Source organism: Orcinus orca, chromosome 12, assembly GCF_937001465.1.
Source record: "Orcinus orca chromosome 12, mOrcOrc1.1, whole genome shotgun sequence".
Taxonomy (NCBI): Eukaryota; Metazoa; Chordata; class Mammalia; order Artiodactyla; family Delphinidae; genus Orcinus; species Orcinus orca.
This window is the reverse complement of record NC_064570.1, coordinates 60487764-60512328: the sequence shown is the minus strand read 5'-3', so window position 1 is coordinate 60512328 and position 24565 is coordinate 60487764. Positions and strand designations below refer to the sequence as shown.

At 37.5% G+C, this 24565-nt stretch overlaps 1 protein-coding gene across 2 annotated transcripts in view; it reads left to right on the top strand.

Annotated features, from left to right (window-relative positions):
* UFL1 (UFM1 specific ligase 1) overlaps nucleotides 1–24565 on the top strand; it is a 51705-nt gene that overhangs the window by 3934 nt on the left and 23206 nt on the right. For both annotated transcript variants that reach the window (XM_004264803.3, XM_049695130.1), the window contains 3 exons: nucleotides 10722–10819; nucleotides 11346–11460; nucleotides 13554–13684. In XM_004264803.3, coding sequence (XP_004264851.1) covers nucleotides 10722–10819; nucleotides 11346–11460; nucleotides 13554–13684 — 344 coding nt within the window. The remainder of the gene's footprint in view (nucleotides 1–10721; nucleotides 10820–11345; nucleotides 11461–13553; nucleotides 13685–24565) is intronic.

The following is a 24565-nucleotide window of genomic DNA, read 5'->3' as shown; positions in this document are numbered from 1 at the left end:
CCAGTGTTAGGTGATACCTGATTGTAGTTTTGATTTGCATTCTCTAATAATTAGTGATGTTGAGCATATTTTCATGTTGTTTTGGCCACCTGTATGTTGATGGAGAAATGTCTGTTTAGATCTTCTGCCCATTTTTTGATTGGGTTGTTTTTTTGATATTGAGTTACATGAGCTGTTTGTATATTTTGGAGATTAATCCCTTGTCACCCACTTCGTTTGCAAATATTTTCTCCCATTCTGTCGATTGCCTTTTCATTTTGTTTATGGTTTCCTTTGCTGTGCAAAACTTTTAAGTTTAGTTAGGTGCCATATGTCTATTTTTGTTTTTATTTTCATTACTCTAGGAGGTAGATCCATAAAGATATTGCTGGGAGGGAGACGCAAGAGGGAGGGGATATCTGTATATGTATAGCTGACTCACTTTGTTATACAGCAGAAACTAACACAACATTGTAAAGCAATTATACTCCAATAAAGATGTTAAAAGAAAATATTGCTGCGATTTATGTCAAAGAGTGTTCTGCCTATGTTTTCCTCTAAGAGTTTTACAGTATCCAGTCTTACATTGAGGTCTTTAATCCATTTTGTGTTTATTTTTGTGTATGATGTTAGAGAGTGTTCTAATTTCATTCTTTTACATGTAGCTGTCCAGTTTTCCCAGCATCACTTACTGAAGAGATAGACTTTTCTCCATTGTATATTCTTGCCTCCTTTGTCATAGGTGAATTGACCATAAGTGTGTGGGTTTATTTCTGGGCTTTCTGTACTATTCTGTTGATCTATATTTCTGTTTTTTGTGCCAGTGCCGTACTGTTTTGATGACTGTAACCTGTAGTATAGTCTGAAGTCAAGGAGCCTGATTCCTCCAGCTCTCTTTTTCTTTCTCTGGATTGCTTTGGCTATTTGGAGTCTTTTGTATTTCCATACAAATTGTAAAACTTTTTGTTCTAGTTTTGTGAAAAATGCCATTGGTAATTTGATAGGAATTGCATTGAATTTGTAGCTTGCCTTGGGTAGTATAGTCATTTTGACGATACTGATTCTTCCAATCCAAGACCATGATATATCTTTCCATCTGTTTGTGTCATCTTTGATTTCTTTCATCAGTATCTTACAGTTTTCAGAGTACGGGTCTTTTGCCTCCTTAGGTAGGTTTATTCCTAGGTATTTTATTCTTTTTGATGCAATGGTAAATGGGATTGTACCCTTAATTTCTCGTTCTGATCTTTCGTTGTCAGTGTATAGAAAAGCAAGAGATTTCTGTATGTTAATTTTGTATCCTGTGACTTTACCAATTTCCTTGATGAGCTTTACTTATCTGGTAGCATCTTTAGGGTTTTCTGTGTATAGTGTCATTTCATCCACAAACAGTGACAGTTTTACTTCCTTTCCAATTTGGATTCCTTTTATTTCTCTTTTTTCTCTGATTGCCATGGCTAGGACTTCCAAAACGATGTTGAATAAAAGTGGCGAGAGTGGACATCCTTATCTTGTTTCTGATCTCAGAGGAAATGCTTTCAGCTTTTCCCCATTGAGTATGATGCTAGCTGTAGGTTTGTTGTATATGGCCTTTATTATGTTGAGGTGTGTTCCCTCTATGCCCAACTTTCTGGCGAGTTTTTATCATAGATGGGTGTTGAATTTTGTCAGAAGCTTTTTCTGCATCTATTGAGATTATCATACGGTTTTTATTCTTCAGTTTGATCAGTATGTGTCTTGGCTTGTTCCTCCTTGGGTTTATCCTGTAAGGGACTCTGCGCTTCCTGGTCTTGAGTGAGTGTTTCCTTTCTCGTGTTAGGGGAGTTTTCGGCTGTTACCGCTTCAAATATTTTCTCATGCCCTTTCTCTCTCTCCTCCTTCTACCCCTATAATGTGAATGTTGGCACATTTAATGTTGTCCCAGAGGTGTCTTAGGTTGTCATCATTTCTTTTCATTCTTTTTTCTTTATTCTTTTCCACAGCAGTGATTTCCACCAATCTATCTTCCAGCTCACTTATGTGTTCTTCTGCCTCATTTATTCTGCTGTTGATTGCTTCTAGTGTATTTTTCATCACAGTTATTGTATTGTTCATCTCTGTTTGTTCTTTAAATCTTCTAGCTCTTGTTTAACATTTCTTGTATCTTCCCAGTCTGTACCTTCATTCTTTTTCTGAGATCTTGGATCATCTTTGCTATCACTATTCTGAATTCTTTTTCAGGCAGATTGCCCATTTCCACTTCACTTAGTTGTCCTTCTGGGGCTTCATCTTATTCCTTTATCTGGAACATATTTCTCTACCATGTCATTTTATTTAACTTTCTGTGTTTGAGGTTTCCATTCCACAGGCTTCAGGATTGTAGTTCTCCTTGCTTCTGGTGTTTGCCTCCTGGTGGGTGAGGTTGGTTCAGGGGCTTGTGCAGTCTTCCTGGTGGGAGGGACTGGTGCCTGCCCCCTGGTGGGTGGAGCTGGGTCCTGCCCTTCTGGTGGACAGGGCCATGTCAAGGGGTGTGTCTAGAGGTGGTTGTGGGCTCAGGACGTTAGGTAGCCTTTCTGTTGATGAATGGGGCGTGGTCCCACCCTGTTGGTTGTTTGGCCTGAGGTGTCCCAACACTGGAGCCTGCAGGCTGTTGGGTGGGGCCAGATCTTGGTGCCAAAATGGCAACCTCCAAAAGAGCTTATGCTGAGGAGTATTCCCTGGGGCCTCTGCCACCAGTGTCCTTGTCCCCACAGTGGGCCACAGCAGACCCCCACCTTCTTAGGAGACCCTCCAGGACCCTCAGGTAGGTCTGGCCCAGGCTACTGTGGAGTCACTGCTTTGCTCTGGGTCCCAGTGAATATGAAACCTTGTGTGTGCCCTCCAAGTGTGGAGTCTCTATTTCCCCTAGTCCTGTGGAGCTCCTGCACTCAAGCCCACTGGCCTTCAAAGGCAAATGCTCTGGGGGCTCTTCCTCCTGCTGCCAGACCCCTAGGCTGGGGAGCCTGACGTGGGGATCAGAACTCTCACTTCTGTGGGAGAAACTCTAACAGAGGATCCAGTTTGTGGATTATTCACCTGGCGGGTACGGGGTTTGATTATATTGAGAAAGCGCCCCTCCTGGCATCTCATTCTGGCTCCTTCTTTGTCTTTGGATGTGGAATACCCTTTTTGATAGATTCCAGTGTTTTTTGTTGATAGTTGTTCAGCAGTTAGTTGTGATTTTGGTGTTTTCTTGAGAAGAGGTAAGCTCACGTCCTTCAACTCCACCACCTTGTTTCCCTACCTTCCAAAAATGAGTAGAACTGATGTCGTTAGGTTAGAGGACCTTGGTCCTTGTCTTTTTTGGAGAGAGAATTCCACTGTAAAGCAGGCACAGAGTTTATCGGAAGCACAGTATGTGCAAAGAGAACAAAGAAGCAATTTATTTAGAGCAAAGCAGAAATACACACCCAGAGAAGAGTGTGGACGTTCTCCCTGATGAGGAGCACACCAGAGAGGTGATTTAAATCACTTATATGGAGGCAGTTTTTCCGGGCCTTTGTTTTCCTTTGGCCAGTCATCTTGCTTCGTTTCCCACCTCTGACCAGACCCAGGGCCCTTCCTGATATGCGTGTGCATCTTTTTGCCAAGGTGGATTCCAGCACAGAGGCCTATGGAAGATTGACAGCACCTTTTATGGGGCAGCGCCCCTTCCTTTTTGACCCCCAAGGAGTCTTTCTGCACATGTGCAGTCAGGGAGGTTTCCTTGACCTCAGGAGTGATAGATGCAGTCATCTTATCTAATTACTTCAGCAGAGCTCAGCTCCTGCCATTAACTTTGTCCTTGAAGTGTCTAGGGCATACAAACCTCCAATTACTCTGCCTGACAAACTCTAGCTCTTCAGCCCAGGGGCCTGTCTACCTTCTACCTCAAATCCCCTGAGAGATGTGAACCCCAAGAAATCTTTATTGGGAGGATGAACAGCAACAGTCTTTCCTCTATAGATTCTTTAGGCTGGCAAGGGGCTCATAGACCCTACCTACTTGGGGTCATGGAGCCCTCACCAGGTTTCATTAAGGGGCCCCAGGGTGACTTCTGTTATTATTCTGGCAAGATCCGTTTCAAGGAATGGCTGGAATCTTTGGATCACCATCATCTTGTCTGGGAAACTGTTGCAGAGAACAAACTGAAGAAGTAGATTAAAAGAAGGCAAGGGCCAAAGATCAGTAAAAGAATTATTGTAACCAGAGGCCCAAGCAGGAGTAAGAACCAGGTTACATTTGGTAACAGTTTTGGTACGGGTCCAGATAGAGTCAGTACTTGGCTTATCCTGTCCAAAGAATGGAACCATTTGGCCTGGTCATATATTTTTGACGTCCTTTTCTGTTAACCCAGTGTGATTGTTGTAGGTGTTACAGTCCCAGTTAGAAGGAGTTGGAGGATTGACAACCTGACTATTAATAGACAAAACAGATCTCATTTTTTTTTCCGGGAGAATAAGCCTGAGACCCAATATGGACCTGGTGCTTCGGGGAGACTTGTAGCCACGTAGCCAGTTGTCTAGTTTTATCTAAGTAGGTTTTAACCTTTGATGTGTTATTAAAACATAAATAACAGGAGCTGTTGGTCACTACACATGTCCCTTCTTTCTGTTAATGTATGATCTAAAGCAATTTTATTATTTAAAAATGTAGTAGTTACAAAAGGAGACCTTGAGTAAGGTTGTAGCTACCAGCTGTCAGCTGGTATTGTCCTGAGAACGGCCGGTGGCGTCAAGTTTGACACAGCTCATAAAACTTAAGTTCTCAGCAATACAAAGTCTTTTCTGAAATCACGCCCATAGTGTCACCTAGTATTACCTTGGATGGCTGAACTACAGCTCCTTCATTTTGACTTTTAATTGTAATTTTTCCCTTAATAGCCAAAGCAGATGTCACCGTTAATGACTTTAGTGTTTTTCTAGGTATGAGAAGAGGCAAGAATTAGGGATCAAAAATATCCTTACCTGAAAATATCTAACTATCTGAAGGCCTGTTCTGTCACTTTTTCCCAGAGCACAGAGTGCCTCATTTCTGATTTCCATTCCGAACTCTTTTCATGGGATGTTGAAGGTCAGCAGCTGAAGCAGCTCATGATTTAATCCTTGTAGAGGTAGATGGCGAGTGCCAGTTTCCAGTTGGCAGGGCCCTTTATAATCATAAATTTGAACATGGTTTGGGCGGCATTTTATGACCATTTTGTACCATGGTGCTAGGAACGTTCATTCCCAGGTCTGGTGAAGATTTTGCTGACAGGCCACTCACTGTGCTATTTATTACTGGACGAGGCCTTGTTATCAGTAGCCAAAAGTCTCTGGACCACCTGTCTTACTAGTCTCTTATGATCCAGGAAAATATTCCCTTTTGTTGCTTCCTCCCATATCTAGAGTTACACTAACAGTCATTGATTTCATATGAGACTATATATATATATCATCATTTCATCAGAAATCAGTCATACATTTGGTAATGTAAGAAATAACAATTTTGTAAAACAGGCAATAAAAAATAATATAGCTAGCAGTATTAGTAAGGTCAGAAGTAAGGGTTTAAGTCAAGAACTTACATTAGGTGCAGCCTAGTACATCCCCAAGTTGTCTGTCTTAGTCTGTTTTGTACCACTTCGTATCTTTAAGGGAAATTATATACATTGGCATTGTCCGTAAGACGTTCAGCCTAATTTCCTAATGTTACTAGGCTGGTTATCCTTAGTATAGTCTAATTGTTCCTTTAAACTTAAATGATCATAGCCTGGTGTTAATCTCCAGGTTGTAGATCATGGAGTATGTGACCTTTATCCAAAGGTTGATTATGAAGTTAGGCTTCAGAAAGAAACTTAGAATGTCCCTTTAATAATTTAATTAAATTTTGTAACAATATGTTAACAGCAAGGAACTATCTGGGAAGTGAGTCTTAGTAGACACAGGCCTTAATTAACAAAACTAGAATTTAATATTTAGTGAAACATAATCCTTTTCCTAAAATTGCCCTCATTTCCACCAAACACAGCCAAGATCAATTTGTTTTCAAAATAAGTTTGGTCCATTGACCGCATAAGCTCCTTCATACTGACTCTGGTGTAACTCCTCAGGAGTCTCAGACTAAATTCCCAAAAGGCCTCTCAAGGCCAAGAAAGCCATGCCAAAGGCCTGCCATCAGATTTTGCTTAGGTGGATTTCTGTCTTCTAGAGGTCCCTAAAGTATTTTGAGATTCCTTTACATGTCAGGAGGCAGTCTTTTTTATTTACCTGATAAGGCTGTTCATAACCCAAGGATCTCCAATTTCTGGAGGGACCAGGCAAAGAGAAAAATGTTTTAATTTTATCCTCAGGTGTAAATTACCAAATTGTTGTAAGCCATAAGTAGCTTGAGGAGAAGGGCTTTTCTGTATCTGAAAAACAAAGATTAGAAGTTGGTAATATGTCAAAGTCATAAAAATTAATCATATTTACCAGTTCATTTAATCCCATGTAATTAATTTTTGTTCTGTTTGAGTCCACTTTTTCCATTAGTTTTGTTGACCTTGCCTGATGACTGAGGCTGATAGTTACAGTGATAATTTCAAGAAGTTTGTGTTAAGGCTTATATGATTTGTCTAGTGAAGTGGGTGTCTCGATCACTGGAGGTTGAAGAAAGTATACCCCAAGTGGAAAACACATTTTTTAACCATTTCCTTTTCATTGTGAGGGCATCAGCCCTGTAGCCAGGGAAGGCTTTAACCCATCAAGTAAAAATGGAGTTTGCCAGGGAGCTGGGAAAAGCCAGGTGGCCATCTTGGATTTCCCATAACCCTGTTTAATTTACAGCTATTGTTTACCCATTTTAAATTCCCTGATTTAGGAGTAGACCATTGCCATGTTACAAGGACATCAGGATGGCAGAGTCTGACAGTCAGGGGTTAATCTTTGTAGAAGCAGAGTGAACTTTATCTACATGTGTCATGATCTTTACAGATTCTGTCATTGTTACCTTTTATTTGACAATGTTCCTCCTGTAATTTAATCTGTCAAATAATCCCAGTTAGTGTAATATTTTTCTGAGATGCCTCAGGGGCCCTGTGAAGTGCCTTGAAGTTAGCTGGAGGTCAGAAGAACTTTAATTAGAATTTGACACTTGGGAAGTTTGTTAAAAAATATCAAAAAAATATCAAAAAGTTTTAAAACAGTCAAATAGAATCATAGATCATTGTGAAATAATACTTATTTACTCAACCAAAGTAACAAAAGATTTCAAAAGCAAATACAAATCACCTAAAGACAAAGAAATTCACACAGTCTCTTATCAAAAGCAGCATTCCAAGAAAACTTTGTTCTCTTAACAGAGAGAGAAAAAATTCCAGTCTTCATATCTTCTATCACCGACAACATATATTCTACTTGCTTCACACAGTGAAATGCTTCCCTTATCATTTTAGTAGCTTTAATTACGTATTATACTTGTTAACCCTTAAAAACCTTAACCTCTAGTGAAAACCAAGAAGAAAGCAATTGTGAACTGTTTGTCGTATTGGTATTTCCTGATTAGCAAACTTAATATATTCCATAACCTCTAAAAACATGCATTTTCCCAAAGCCCAGTTTCTTTTCTCAATGTAGTACAAGGCATGTGTCTGATAAACCCAAACATCTTTAGTTTCCCTCTTGCGAGAAGACAAAAGTAGGTGAATTTAGATTTGTTCAGCAATCAATATTTCAGTATTTTATCTTAAAAATGATTTAGACGTTTAATGACTTTTTATCATTTGACTTGATTTAGCAAAACTAAAGTTTCAAGGTACCAAAAATCTGGAAAAACTAAAACATAATTATTCCCACACTGTTTACTCAAAAGCTTTTATCCCATACCAAGTTAATTCTCTTGTTGACAAATGTAACAGATACAGTGTGAACTTAATGACTTTCAGTAAACCTAGGTAAAACAAAGGTATTATACTTAATATTGATGACTCTAAAGACATGTCTGTATTAATAAACTTAAACTAACTTTAATATCAGATATCAATTCAATACTGAATATTTCCCAGATCATGTGAACCTGAAATTTGTTTAGCTTAGTTTCTCTTATATATAGAATTGTTTGATTTATAAGCACTTACTTTTCTTTCAGCCAATTAAATAGAGTTCATTTACGAATTAGCCTCAGCAATATTATCCACAGACAGAGACACATACTGAGATATACATAAATCCAGACAGACAGAGATCTCACAGTTTCTGCTTGAGGTTTAAAATGCCTCTTTGCTTTTTTTTCCCCTTGGCTTGAAGTTCTACTAATTAACCCAAGGCTGAAGTCTCAGGCAAAGTGGGCTTTGTTTGTCTCTCAAGGACATGATAAGAGTCAACTTCAGGCTTTCTCCTAGGCGTATTTTTGTTCTCTCAGGATCAGAATTCTGAAAAAAAGTATTTTAACAAGCTAGCTTTCTCTAATTGCATATGCAGAAAGAACCAGTTTTGCAATTTCAAAAGGGTTTTATCTTAACCAGTTTTTTCTGGAGTCTAAAGAGTATTGTGGCCACACAGTGTCAAAAAAAAAATCATCTTTTTCTGTATTCATAGTTTCATAGCTAGAATTTAGACCAAAGAGTGCTCAAATTGGCCCTAATGACAGAGGCAGACTGGCTGATACATTGTTGTCCCAGGGATACCTTCCATGGTGTTTATGACTAAAAGTGGACAGAAAGAACAAAAAGAACTTAGTGCCCTGGGAGCGTTTCTGAGGGGTGTTTTTTTTTTTGGTTTAGAAGGAGATCCTCCCATGTTGAATAACCTGCAACTGAGAACAGTGCTTCTAGAAATGAAGTCCAGCATCCTGGAAACATTACTAGGAGGCACCTGGAGGAGATTCAGAGTGTCCTCTGAATGTCCTTCAATCTTAATGCTGATGGGCTTTGGAGCATCCTGTACTCCCCCACTGATTTCTAACCAGACATCTCTGGTCAGCTTTGGTTTCTTGCACAGGGTGCCCTCCCTTTTTACCTGGGGTGGACATTTGAACCAGTGCAGAGTGGTTGCCGGTTTTCCCTTAAGCTTTATAGACATCAGATCTCCCCTATGTCCTATAACAAGATTTCCTACTGGGATGTACTCCTTGGGGTTGAGCATTTGTAAAATTTATGACATTATCTGCTGGGAATTGGCCAGCCCAATAGGCTGTCCATAGCAGTGTAAGGGCTGCCAAAGCTTGAGGGGTTGGGGGGTCCGAGAGGTAAAAGGAGGAACTCTTGGAAGAATTGGAGTTGGGAAACATAATTATTTCCAAAGTCATATGCCCTGGTGTTTTTTGTAACAAAGATAAGACCTCAGGGAGCCTGTGCACTCAGCCTGACAAAGACAGCATTGGCAGTTTAGAAATAAAAAGCAAAAGATCTTCTCCCAGGAGGGTGTGAAAATATGTAGTGAAAAACAGACCCTTATGTGCAAGAAAAGTAGGAAAGAAAGGTGCAGGCCAAAGGAGAAGCTAAGGAAGATAGTGCAAGCAGAGGTCTCTAGCCATAGTTGAGCAAGACGTGCAAGTTACCTTGGAAGCAATCCAAGTCATGGCACCAGACGACGTCGGCAGGTGAGAGGACCTTGGTCCTTGTCTTCTTGAGAGAAAAAATTCACAAAAAGACATTGTAAAGCAGGCACAAGATCTATTGGAAGCACAGTATGTGCAAAGAGAACAAAGAACCAGGTTATTTAGAGCAAAGCAAAAATATGCACCCAGAGAAGAGCGCAGGCATCCTCCCTAATGAGGAGCACACCAGAGTGGTGATTTAAATCACTTATATGGAGGGAGTTTTTCCAGGTGTTTGTTTTTCTCTGGCCAGTCATCTTGCTTCGTTTCCAACCTCCGACCTGACCCAGGGTGCTTCTCCATATGCAGGTGCATCTTTTTGCCAAGATGGATTCCAGCGCAGCAGCCTATGGGACATTGACAGCACCTATTATGGGGTAGCGCGCCTCCCTTTTTGACCCCCGAGGAGTGCAGTCAGGGAGGTCTCCTTGACCTCAGGAGTGATAGATGTGGTCATCTTATCTCTCTATTCTGGCAGAGCTCAGCTCCTGCCATTAGCTTTGTCCTTGAAGTGTCTAGGGAACACAAAGCTCCAATTTACTCTGCCTGACAAACTTTAACTGTTCAGCCCAGGGGCCCATCTACATCTACCTCCCAGCTCAGAACCACCAGCCAGGATCTGCCGAGAAGCCTTGTTCACGAAGCCGACAGCAGGTTTGGCTGACGTCTTAGCAAGCCTGAGAACCACAGCAGGGGCTGAGATGCATGGGCCAACTTGATCCCCTGAATTCTGGCCTGCAGAGCCTCTCCTGAGCGAGAGAGCCAGGGCTGGGTTGATCTTGGGCCAAGTGGCTGCCTGTGGGGCGGCAGTCTGGTGACTGCTCCGAGGCACTGGGTGGTTTGGGTCGCAGACTCACCAACTCACTGTGTGGTCTCTGGCAGGTTGGGACTTGCCTGTTGCGCCCCACCAGACTCCCCAGGCTCCAGGGGGACTCTGGAGGAGAAAAGACCCCTGAAATGGTGTAACTTCTTAATACGAACTTTCTTAGCAAGTGAAAATGTACTTGTTCAGAAATCAAAGTAAATAAGCAACAAGCCTCTAATTTTTTATTTGAGACTTGTTATAATATTTCATATCAATTTGAAATTCACCTAAGGATAAGTAAGTTTTTTTTTTAAGTTCTAAATATGTAATTTCAAACTTAAACAGTATGAACTTATCACTAATAGAATTTGTACTTATTTTCCAGGCGATTAATGTGGATCTGACTCATATTGAAAATAGAATTGGTGACATTGTTAAATCAGAAAGACATGTTCAGCTAGTGTTGGGACAACTGATAGATGAGTATGTACGATATTTAAGTACACTTTTTTGTTTTCTTTTTTTGTAAGTAAATTTATACTTAAATTTAGAACAGTTGTGGCCACTTCAGCATTTTGTTTAGAACACTTAGTGCTGATTTTCATTGTAAGGATCATTGTACTTAAAAAGTAAGTATTTACTTGTGTGGAGTACTTGGAAATAATATAACTTTTATTTTTTTCTGTTGTTTTAAAGCGACACAAAACATAATTTTTATCATCTTTCCTGTATGAGTTTAACTCTGAAAGCAGAATTGTTCCAAAAATATTAATGAAAATGATTGCAGAATTTTAATTGTTGAAAACAATTTCAGCATTTATTATTTGATTAACCTTACATTTAGTTAAATTGATAAGAAAATTTTCAGAATATGAGTAATGAATGGTGTTTACCTAAACATATTCATTACTTTTGAGGCATACCTTATTGCAACAGGAATTAGACATAATAGATAGAGGAAAATTATTATTCCTAATTGGGTTTTTCCTTTTTTTTTTTAAACTATTAGGAACTATTTGGATCGGTTAGCAGAAGAGGTAAATGATAAATTACAGGAAAGTGGTCAGGTAACCATATCCGAACTGTGTAAAACCTATGATCTTCCCGGAAACTTTCTGACACAGGTATTTTTTTCTTAATACTATAATATGTCTTTTCAGATAAATAAAAGAATTTTAATGGGAGGGAAGAAACTATACCTTCTTACCATTAATTGATTTTTTGCAAGTGTTTGACTACTGATGTTCTAACAATATATTTGGGGAATACTTAAACATTGATGGCTCTGATGAGATTGTTTAGACGTGATTGTAATCTTCCTGAACCCAGAGACACCCTAAACTTAAGTAGACTTAAGTTCTAGGCCTGCTTTGATGCAGTAGCAGGTATACCATAAGCATATAGGTTTATTTAATGTTCTGATAACAACTGTACAGAAACTTTAACCAGGGTATCATCAGTTCTGATTGCCTAGTTATATTTTAAGAAATATTTTAAGAAATAACTGATGAAGACTATAATTTAGAAGGGGTGCTACTGGCATCTTGTGTGGTAAAGGTCAAGGCTGATGCTAAACATCCTGCAGTGCACAGAACATCCCTTCCCAACAAAGAATTTTCTTGCCCAAAATGTAAGTAGTACCAACATCTTTTGATGTCACCTTTTTTCCTCTAAACTGTCAGTGTGACAGGAAGAAGAACCAAGGAATCACTTATATTCTCTTCATTTTTGGTACTTGTGTCAATACTCAAATCAGATATCTTGATTTATAGTGTAATAACAATGCTACCTGAAAATAGAGGCTAGTTCCCTGTTTGTTTTTTCTTAAAATGGTTTGACATTTTAGAATTATAGAAGTCCATTTGGTACAGTGGAAAGTGCATGGGCTTTGGAGTTAAACAGACCTTGATTTGAATTCTGGCTATGCCACTGCTTAGTTATTCAGTGTCAGGAAAACTATTTCATGTCTTTTGTGCTTCCAGTTACATATCTGAAAATGGGAATAATTGTCTCTTTCATAGATCTCAGTGAGGCTATATTCATGATATATCTACTGAAATGGCTGGCACAGTGGAAGTACTCAATAAATGATGGTTTTGTTTTGTATTTACTGCAACAAATCAGGGAAAAGCCAAATCTCTTTTTAGGTATACTTTAACTTAACAAACCATAATTGCATGAGATTAATTTATAATACAACAGATTTACTCACTCATTTTAGCTGAGTGATTTCTTCTAATTGCATCTAAAATACCATTTAGGGCATAGATCTGTTTTACAAAGCATTTCAGGAGCCTAAGCTCCTGAGCAAATGTATGTAAATCACAGAAGATAAAATCGGCAAATATATGTAAATCACAGAAGGTAAAAAAAAAAAAATTTTAGACACTTAAATAAAAGTATCAGAACAGATTCAAATGATTTCTTATAAAATTGTGCTACTGATACATTTTAGAAATATATATAGTTTCTTAATAGTTTCCAGTTTTAATTTTTCTCAGAATCACAGGCAGTATTCTAAAAGCTCATTAAGAAGTTGTTTGGAAAGCATTTTTCTGTACCATAAAAGTATCAGCCAGCTGACTTGAGTAGATTTAACTTGTCCTGGGAAGGCAAATATGTCCAGGCTTATTTTATATGTACCTGATCCCAGTCATAGTGTAGCTGTGGAAAAATACTCTCTTGAGATTACCAAGAAATCAGGTTGTCTGTCAGTATAGATTTCTGGACACAGTTTGTTAATATTTGCATCACAGAAGATAACTTTTCAGGTCTTATGTTTCCCTAGGTCGCAGAATCTTGGAATAACATTTATTTCTCTCTGTTAGTGTTAGAAGCTCCATATAGGATCCTCTCCAAGACCCATGTATATGTCTTGGCTGTCTATGTGTCAGACTGCCTGTATCTAGAAAATTGGTTAATCAATCTCTTTTATTTTACCATAGAAATAGGCCTTATTTTAGCATGTAGCTGAGCCTTTTAACATTCAACTATTTGATTTATTCGATTCTTGTCTCTGCCATAAGATTATGAAGTTTCCTAGATCCTAAGTCTTCATTTTACCTTATATATCTTGTTAATTCATGCTTGCTGAAATTATTCAGTCATATGATTAATACAGCATCAGCATGCAACATGACGCTAGTAAGACTGTACAAATGTAAATGTGTAATTTTCTTTCAAATTAATAAGAATTTTCATCCATCTTTACCCTCAGGCGCTAACTCAGCGACTAGGTAGAATTATTAACGGACACATTGATCTTGATAACAGAGGAGTAATATTTACTGAAGCTTTTGTAGCTAGACATAAAGCACGCATCCGTGGGTTGTTCAGTGCTATTACCCGGTAAGCATATTTTAAATTATGTATATTTTTACATTTGTTTGATTATTGTATGCTTTTTTTTTTTTAAAGCAGAATCTCATTCAGGCCCCTAGTTTATTAAATAGACAGAGGGCAGCTTCTGTGAAATAGGAATGGGGATTCCAGAGCCCTAGAATGTGGCCACACTCTCTCCAACACACATCTCCTTTACTTGCCTACCTTCACCATCCTTATGACCCCAGATGTACTTCTGCAGAACACCCAGATCATAAATAAAGTCACCCTGGGATCATGGAAAGAGTATGCAGTCAGAAGTCCTTGGGTCATATCCCTATCACATAGTAACCTTGTGACCTTGAGTAGATAAGTCAGTCAGTCACCTAACTTCTTTGGGCCGCAGATGGGGCTGGATGACTTTAGAACTTTTTTTTTTTACTAAATAACATTCTAGAATTCTAATGAATAACAATTTTACTTTCAAAATCACTTGAACTTAATGTTTGGGCCCTGTGTAACAAACTCCAGTGTGGAATTAAGAAAAACTACATTCTCAATTCTCTCTTTTCTCCTGTGTCATTTAGTTTATCTCAGTGGTTTTTGGGTCCCACCAGCATTTAAATGTCCAGATTTCTCCATTTTAAAACAATCAAACCTCTCTCAACCCCATCCACTCCCTTTACCATCTTGTTTATTCCTTTCCTTAAAGTGAACCTTCTCGAATTGATGTCTACAGTTACTATCTCAGTTTTCTTACATTTATTCACTTCTCAACTCACCCACCTGGCTTCTACAACTTACGTAGCAATGATGTCAGTATCATTAAATTTAATAGGTATTTCCTGTCCTTGTTTTACTTTATAGCACCATTTAACCCCAATTACGGCTTCCTTCTTGAAATGTTCTCATCTCTCTTTTTTTTTTTTTTCTTAACACTATACTTTTCTGGTTTCTTTTTACCTCTTTTGGCTGTACCTTATTAGGCTGTACCTTTTCTGGCTCTTCCTCCTTTCACGAGCCTTGAAAGTTTTGTTTCAGGCCATCTTTTCTTCTCAGTCCTGTACTGTCTGCCTAGGTGCTTTTACCTTTCTTCTAAGTTTCAGACTCATACTATCTGTACAGCATCTCTGTTGAAGTGTTTATTATAAGTGCCTCAAATTCAGCATATTTAAAATAACTCACTACTGTCCCACTTTCCACCTCTTCTGAATTTATTCTTCCACTGGTGTTTCCATTACCAGTAAATATCATCATCAGGTTGGTTTTGCCAGAAAACGAGGAGTCCTTCTTTATGCCATCCTTTCTCTTATCTCCCTTTCCATAACACAACATCTTTTGAATTCATATTTTAAATATTTATGTAATCTTTACTTCTCTGACATCACCATTCTTACCACTTCAGTCCATTTTTTACCTAGACTGTTTCAGGAGCTTTCTAACAAGTCCCCCTTCTTCTACTTTTATTACTTTTCAGGACATTTTTTCGTGGCAGCCACAGTGATTTCTTTTTGTCATTCAACAAATCAAAAGCACTCATTGAACACCTAATACATTCAGGGCCCTGGTGGAACAAAAGACTAAAAGGATAGAAGAGAGAGCTTGCAATCTAATGCAACAGTTTTCTTTCTCTCTTTCTTCCTTTTTTTATCTCACACTTACAGAAAAGTTGCTAGAGAACCTTTTTGTTTTTTAATTCTGTCACATTTGAGAGAAAGTGGCTGACATGATGTCCCATAATCACACTTTAGTCTGTATTTCCTACAAACAAGGGCAACGTCCTATAGAACTACAATACAAACATCAAAATCTGAAAATTGACCGTGATCCATTACTACCATCCAGTCCGTGGGTCCCATTCATGTTTTACCAGTTGTTCCAATAATATTCTTTATACAAAAAGGATCCAGTTCAGAATCACATAGTGCATTTAATTGTCATGTCATGTCTCCTTAGTCACTGGAACACTTACCTTACTTGCATGACCTTGACACTTGAAGATCACAGGCCATTTATTTCATAGAATATTAAATCTTTTCTTTCTGCTACTTTGTCATATTTATATTCAGGTTATGCATCTTTGGCAGGAATATCACAAAAGTGATTATATGTTCTTGTCATTGAACCCTATCAGGTGGCATACAATTTAGATTTTTCCAGTTACTGATGAGGTGCACTGTGACTTCTTAATAAGGAGATATCTGCTAGGCTTCTCATAAAGATTCTTGTTTCCCTTTATAATTAAGTATTTATGGGGAGGGCAGTTTGAGATCATGTGAGTTACCCTGTTTTTCATCAAATTTTCAGTTTATTCATTTATTAAATCACTGTGGACTTATGGTTTTCTATATTATTCATTGGATTATAATCTATTGTTACCATTATTTAGATTTTCAAATTGTCTCTGATTTAGCTAGTGGAAGGCCTTTCAAGCTGGCTTCTGTGTCCTTTTGACGTGTCCCCATCATTCTTCCAACACTTCTTTCTGGCGCAACAAGAAGTTCCAGGCTCAGTTCATACTTTACCTGTTCCAACCTTGGAATCAGCCATTTCTCCAACGAGCCCTGGTTCCTTTTAGTAGAGTATAGTATTTAGAAACCAAGATCTGGACACTAGGTTGTTTATTGCTGTTTGGTTGTTCCTACTCCCAAGCCCTCTCAGCAGACAAGCTAAGGTATACACGTTACACAATTGTATACACCCCCCTATATATCTATATTTTTGTATTTTTGTTTATCAGGAACCATGAGTTCACACTGATACCTCCAACACTCTAAGTCTTGTTCTAGTTTTCTCCTTTTCCATAATTGTAACTCCCTTCTCTGTCCATGAGAAACCTAGCTCCCATTATCCTTAATGTAGTTACTTATTTGATTAATTCCCCTTTATGTGACTGATCTCCCATTTGCTGCTACAGCTCTCTTCCCTATGTGGATGTCTGCTTTACATAGGCTCTGACAGATTCCACCAGATCACCCTTCTAACACAAGAACAGTAGTTTTTTCCAGGAGAGGAACTGAGTAGCTGAGTGATAGGAATGGAGGGGGACTCCGTTTTGTAACTTTTTTGTACCCTGAACGTTTATCACTTAGTCAAAAAAACAAAAATAAACTAAAAGTGTATTTTTCCTATTAACAAATATTTATCCTTTTTCTTTGACTAGTTTTTGTGGTGAGTGTAGTTATCATCTGGTTCAGCAAATAATATTTTCCTGACTCATAGTAGCCCTGAGTTTCTCTGTATGGAGGTATTATCAAACCATGAGAGCAAAAACAAATTTTGAGCCACAAAAGATGTTGCTAGGCTGTGTGACTTCTAGATAGTTCCATTTAAGGTAATGTATCTTCATATTTGCCTCTTAAATACAAGGAACCAACTCAGTTTTCTGGTCTAACTTCAGAGAGAAGACCTGCATCTCTGATTGAAAAGGGTTTATGTTTATTGTTACTATAGGTAGCCAGAAAGAAAGAGCAGGAAGTAGTTAGTGAGAAGAATACTAAGCTACATTGTATTCCAGATTGAAATAATTCAGCAGCTAAGTTTCATTGTACAAAAAAAGCTAGAAATTTTGTGCAATCCAATTAAACTTTTATTGAACACCCACAGTAAGTTATGCACCCAGCAGTTTTAAGATAAAGTTCTTCAAGATGCCCTCTGCATTTTTGTAGGAATGTGTTCAGGTAGAAAGGAACAGAAAACAAAAAACATGAGAAGGTTGTAATAAGATAAACAGGAGAGCAAACTTCACGTAATTGGACCTAATTGGTCCGGGGTGGGGGGGGGGCTCTAGATAATTCAACTGAAAATTTTAGGTAAAATAATTTAATACAAACCAAATTGATCTATATAGGAATTTGGTAAAAATAATAGTTTAGTCAAAAATCCCCAAACACAGCGGTTTTAAGTATTAATTCATATTTAGACAACTGTTTCTGCTCTCCCAGGTTTGTCATAGGGAAAATTTATAACATTTCAAATAATCAACAAGAGAGAATCAAGTAGTTAGAATAACTTAAAAGTCTTTTAGTTATATGTGTAAGAATAAAAACACAGACTAAACCTAAACCAGAGAACTGGTATAATTGGCTTAAAATGAATAGGGATGAAAAAATTGGAGTCAGAAAAAAGTCTAGACCTTTTTTTCAATAGTTTCCTTTACTTAAAATAAATTGTAATTATTATAAAAGAAAAGCATTCACAGGGATCTATCCAAAAGAAATGAAAACATATCTCTGCACAAAGGCATGAAACAAATCTTCATAGCAGCATTATTCATAATAGCCCCAAACTGGAAATAATCCAGGTGTCCATCAACTGACAAATGGATACAAACAACAAAATATGGTATATCCATATACCAGTATGCTATTCAGCAACAAAAAGGAGTGAATACTGATCTGTGCTTTATTATGCATGAACCTCAAAGACATGCTAAGTAAAAGAAGCTGGACACAAGAGACCACATACTGACTCCATTTATAAGAAATCTCTAGAAAAGCACACTTGTAGAGGCAGAAAGCAGATCAGTGGTTCCCTAGGTCTACGGGTGGCAACAGGAATTAACTGCAAATATCTGGGAAGGAACTTTTTGGGTGATGGAAACCTTCTAAAACTGGATTGTGGTGTTGGTTGCTCAGTTCTATTAATTTATTGAGATTGTTGAATTGTATACTTAGAATTGGTTAGATTTATATGTAAATTTTGTATATCTCATTAAAGCTGTTCAAAAAAAAAAAAGAAATGGGGCTTCCCTGGTGGCACAGTGGTTGAGAGTCCGCCTGCCAATGCAGGGGACACGGGTTCGTGCCCTGGTCCAGGAAGATCCCACATGCCGTGGAGCGGCTGGGCCCATGAGCCATGGCCACTGAGCCTGCGTGTCCAGAGCCTGTGCTCCGCAACAGGAGAGGCCACAACAGTGAGAGGCCTGCATACCGCAAAAACAAAACAAACAAACAAAGAAGTATATAATCATTATAGAAAAGACTGATAAGCAAAAGAGAAATTAAAGTGGATTTCTCCCAGTCATACACCCTAACTGGAATACAGCATTCAGTTTCCTTTCAGTATGTTCGTGATCTCATTTTTCTTCAGAAATGGAATCATATAACATTCACTGACTTCCCAGGTGAGGGGAGCCTCACAGACAGAAAAAATAGAATGAACAAGAAATTAACATACAATAAAGGGCAAGACAGATAGTCAAGAGTCACCAAATTTGAGGTGAAATTTTGGTGGGAAAGCAAATTGATCACAGAATGGGAAGACAGATCAATTACCTGGTATTTCAATAGCATAATTCTGCTTAAGGATGTAAAATTTGGTGCAGTTTTTTTTTTTTTTTAGTTGATTTACAGTGTTGTGGTGGTTTCTGGTGTTCAGCAAGCAATTCAGTTATACATATATATGTGTATATATATTTTTCTTCATGTTCTTTTCCATTATACTTTATTACAGGATACTGAATATAGTTCCCTGTACTATACAGTAGGACCTTCTTGTTTATCTATTTTATATATAGTAGTTTGTATCTGCTAATCCCAAACTTCTGATTTATCCCTCCCCCACCCCTTTTCCCCTTTGATAACCATAAGTTTTCTATGTCTGAGTCTTTCTGTTTTGTAAATAAGATCATTTGTATCATAGTTTAGATTCCATATGTAAGTGATGTCATATGGCATTTGTCTTTCTCTGACTTCACGTTGTATGATAATCTCTAGGTCCATCCATGTTGCTGCAAATGGCAACATTTGATTCTTTTTTATGGCTGAGTAATATTCTATTGTGTGTGTGTGTGTGTGTATATATATATCACATCTTCTTTATCCATTCATCTGTTGATGGACACTTAGATTGCTTTCACATCTTGGCTATTATTAATAGTGCTGCTATGAACACTGGGGTGTGTGTATCTTTTAAAATTAGAGTTTTTGTCTTTTCTGGATATATGCCCAGGAGTGAGATTGCTGGATCAAAAGGTAGCTCTATTTTTAGTTTTTTAAGGAACCTCCATACTGTTTTCCACAGTGGCTGCACCAGTTTACATTCCCACCAACAGTGTAGGAGGGTTCCCTTTTCTCCACACCCTTTCCAGCATTTATTATTTGTAGACTTTTTGATGATGGCTATTCTGACCCATGTGAGGTGATACCTCATTGTAGTTTTGATTTGCATTTCTCTAATAATTAGTGATGTTGACCATCTTTTCGTGTGCCTATTGGTCATCTTTATGTCGTCTTTGGAGAAATGTCTATTTAGGTCTTCTGTCCATTTTTGATTGGGTTGTTTGGTGTTTTTTGTTTTTTTTTTAAATTGAGCTATATAAACTGTATATTTTGGAAATAACTCCTTGTTGGTCACATTGCTTGCAGACATTTTCTCCCAGTACGTAGGTTGTCTTTTCATTTTGTTTATGGTTTCCTTTGCTATGCCAAAGCTTATCAGTTTGATTTGGTCCCATTTGGTTATTTTTGCTTTTATTTCTGTTACCTTGGGAGGCTGATCTAAGAAAACATTGCTACAATTTATGTTAGATAATGTTTTGCCAATGTTCTCTTCTAGGTGTTTTATGGTGTCATGTCTTATATTTAAGTCTTTAAGCCATTTTTGAGTTTATTTTTGTGTATGGTATGAGGGAGTGTTCTACCTTCATTGATTTACATGTGGCTGCCCAGCTTTCCCAGCCCACTTGCTGAAGAGACTGTCTTTTCCCCATTGTATATTCTTGCCTCCTTTGTTGAAGATTAATTGACCATAGGGGTGTGTGGGTTTATTTCTGGGCTCTCTTTGTCTTCTGTTATTGTTGTTTTTGGCTGTGTGGCTTGCGGGATCTTAATTCCCTGACCGAGGATTGAACCTGTGCCCTTGTCAGTGAAAGCACAGAGTCCTAACCACTGGACCACCAGGGAATTCCCTGGGCTGTCTTTTCTGTTGCATTGATCCATGTGTCTGTTTTTGTGCCAATACCATGCTGTTTTGATTACTGTAGCTTTGTAGTATTGTCTGAAGTCAAGGAGGGTTATGCCTCCTGCTTTGTTCTTTTTCCTCAGGATCGCTTTGGCAATTCTGGGTCTTTTATAGTTCCATATAAATTTTAGGATTATTCTAGTTTTGTGGAAAATGTCATGGGTAATTTGATAGGGATTCCATTAAATCTGTAGATTGCTTTGGGTAGTATTAATATTTTAACAATATTAATTCTTCCAATCCAAAAGCATGAGATATCTTTCCATTTCTTTGAATCATCTTCAGTTTCCTTTGTTAATGGTTTGTAGTTCTTAGCATATAAGTCTCTCACCTCCTTGATGAGGTTTATTCCTAAGTATATCTTTTTTTGATGCAGTTTTTAAAGGGAATTTTTTTTTACTTTGCCTTTCTGATATTTCATTGTTAGTATAAAGAAATGCAACAGATTTCTGTATGATAATCTTGTATCCTGCTACCTTGCTGAATTCATTTATCAGTTCTAGTTTTTGTGTGGCGTCTTTAGGATTTTCCGTATATGGTATTATGTCATCTGCTTATAATGATAATTTTACCTCTTCCCTTCCAATTTGTGTACCTTTTATTGCTTTTTATTGTCTGATTGCTGTGGCTAGGACTTCTGATACTGTGTTGAACAGAAGTGGTGACAGTGGGCATCCTTGTAGTAAATTTCAGCGGGAATGCGTTCAGCTTTTCACCGTTGAGTATTATGTTGGCTGTGGGTTTGTCATAAATAGCTTTTATTATGTTGAGATATGTTCCCTCTGTACCCACTTTGGTAAGAGTTGTTATCATGAGTGGATGTTGAATTTTGTCAAATGCTTTTTCTGCAGCTATTGAGATGATCACGTGGTTTTTGTCTGTTCTTTTGTTTATGTAGTGTATCCCATTGATTTGCTATGTTGAACTATCCTTGTGAACTTGGGATGAATCCCAGTTGGTCATGGTGTATGATCTTTTTTATGTGTTATCGGATTCGGTTTGCTGATGTTTTGTTGAGATTTTCTGCATCTACATTTGTCAGAGACACTGGTAATTTTCTTTTTTGGTGGTATTTTTGTTTGGTTTTGGTATCGGGATGATGGTGACTTCATAGAATGTCTTTGGGAGTGTTCCCTCCCCTTCAGTCTTTTGGAAGAGTTTGAAAAGGATCGGTATAAGTTCTTTGTATGGTTGGTAGAATTAATTCCCCAGTGTAGCCATCCTGTCCTGGACTTCTGTTTGCAGGGAGTTTTTTTTATTACAGATTCTGTTTCACTTCTAGTGATCATTCTGTTCAAATTAGTTTGTTTCTTAATTCAGTTTTGGAGGACTGTATGTTTCTAGAAACTTGTCCATTTCTTCTGGGTTGTCCAATTTGATGGCATATAATTGTTCATAGTATTCTCTTATGGTTTTTGTATTTCTGTGGTATCAGTTGTTATTTCTCCTCTTTCATTTCTTATTTTATTTAGTTCTCTCTTTTCTTCTTGGTGAGCCTGGCCAGAGGTCTGTAGGTTTTGTTTACCCTTTGAAAGAACCAGCTCTTGATTTTATTGATTTCTTTTTTTTTAATTGCAGTATAGATTTACAGTGGTGTGTTTCAGGTGTACAGCAAAGTGATTCAGTTACATGTATGTATATGTATATGTGTGTGTATATATATTGTTTTTCAGATTCTTTTCCCTTATAGATTATTACAAAATATTGAGTATAGTTCCCTGTGGTATACAGTATGTCCTTGTTGTTTATCTATTGATATTTTATGTATAGTAGTATGTATATGTTAATTCCAAGTTCCTCATTTATCCCTCCCTCCTACCTTTCCCCTTTGGTGACTATAAGTTTGTTTTCTATGCCTGTGGGTCTATTTCTGTTTTGTAAATAAGTTTATTTGTATCATTTTTTTTTTTTAGATTCCACATATAAGCAATATCGTATGATATTTGTCTTTTTTGGCTTATTTCACTTAGTATGATAATCTCTAGTTCCATCCATGTTGCTGCAAATGGCATTATTTCATTTTTCTTATGGCTGAGTAATATCCCATTGCATGTGTGTGGGTGTGTATGTATATCTGTCACATCTTCTTTATCCATTCATCTATCAATGGACATTTAGGTGGCTTCCATGTCTTGTGTATTGTAAATAGTGCTGCAATGAACATTGGGATGCATGTATCTTTTTGAATTATAGTTATGTCCAGTTATATGCCCAGGAGTGGGATTACAGGATCATATGGTAGCTCTAGTTTTAGTTTTTTTAAGGAACCTCCATATTGTTCTCCATAGTGCCTGTACAGATTTACATTCTCACCAACAGTGTAGGAGGGTTCCTTTTTCTCCATACCCTCTTCAGCATTGTTGGTAGATGTTTTTGATGATGGTCATTCTGACTGGTGTCAGGTGATACCTCATGGTAATTTTGATTTGCATTTTTCTAATAATTGGCATTGTTGAGCGTTTTTTTCATCTGTATTGGCCATCTGTATGTCTTTGGAGAAGTATCTGTTTAGATCTTCTACCTGCTTTTTGATTGGGTTGTTTGTTTCTATTTTTTTAAATCTCTTTTATTTATTCCCTCTCTGATCTTCATTATTTCCTTTCTTTTTCTGACTTTAGGTTTTGTTTTTTTCTTTTAATTCTTTTAGGTGGTAGGTTAGGTTGTTTATTTGAGATTTTTCTTATTTTTTGAGGAAGGCCTGTATTACTGTGAACTTCCCTCTAAGGACTGCTTTTGCTGCATGCCATAGATTTTGTATGGTTGTGTTTTCATTGTCAGTTGTCTCAAGGTATTTTTAAATTTCCTCTTTGATTTCATCTTGACCCATTGTTTTTTTAGTAGCAGTTGTTTAGTCTCCATGTAATCGTTTTTTTTCTTGTTTTTCTTTCCGTGGTTGATTTCTAGTTTCATGCTGTTGTGGTCAGAAAAGATACTTGAAATAATTTCTGTCCTTTTCAATTTGTTGAGGTGTGTTTTGTGTCCTTGTATGTGGTCAGTCCTAGAGAATGTTCCATGTGCACTTGAAAACAGTGTGTATTCTGGTTTTATTGGATGTAATGCCCTGAAAATATCAATTAAGTCTAACTATTCTAATGTGTCATTTAGGATCTCTGTTGCATTATTGATTTTCTGTCTGGAAGATCTATCCATTGATGTGAGTCTGGTGTTAAAGTCTCCTACTATTAGTATTTGTTTTATGTATTCAGATGCTCCTATATTGGGTGCATATATGTTAAAGAGTATAATATCTTTTCCTTGTATTGATCCTTTTATCATTATTCAGTGCCCTTGTTTATCTTTTTTTATGGTCTTTGTTTCAAAGTCTGTTTTCTCTGATATGAGTATTGCTACCCCCGCCTTTTTGTCACTTCTATTTGCATGATACCTCTTTTTCTATCCCTTCACTTTCAATCTATGTGTGTCATTTGCCCTAAAGTGGGTCTTTTGTAGACAGCATGTTGTAGGCTCTTGTTTTTTTATCCAATCTGCCACTCTTTGACTTTTGATTGGAGCATTTAGTCTATTGACATTTAAGGCAATTATTGATAGATATGTATTTGTTGCCATTTTAAACCTTGTTTTCCAGTTGATTTTGTATTTATTTGTTCCCTTCTTTTTGTCTTCCTATTGTGGTTTGATGGTTTTCTTTTGTATTATGCTTTTGTTCTCTTCTTTTTGTTTTTTGTGAATCTATTGTATGTTTTTGATTTGTGATTACGCTGTTTTTCAAGTATGTTAACCCATTCCTGTATCTACTTGCTACAAACTGGTAGTCATATGGGCTCAAACACATTCTAAAACAAAAAAATCTGTATTTTCTTACTTTTCTCCCCCGTATTTTTTGATTTCGATGTCCTCTTTTGCACCTTCATGTTTATCCTTTTGCTGTTCATTGCTGTTCAATATCGCTTTCACAATAATTTTTTAAAAATCTGTGTACTGGCT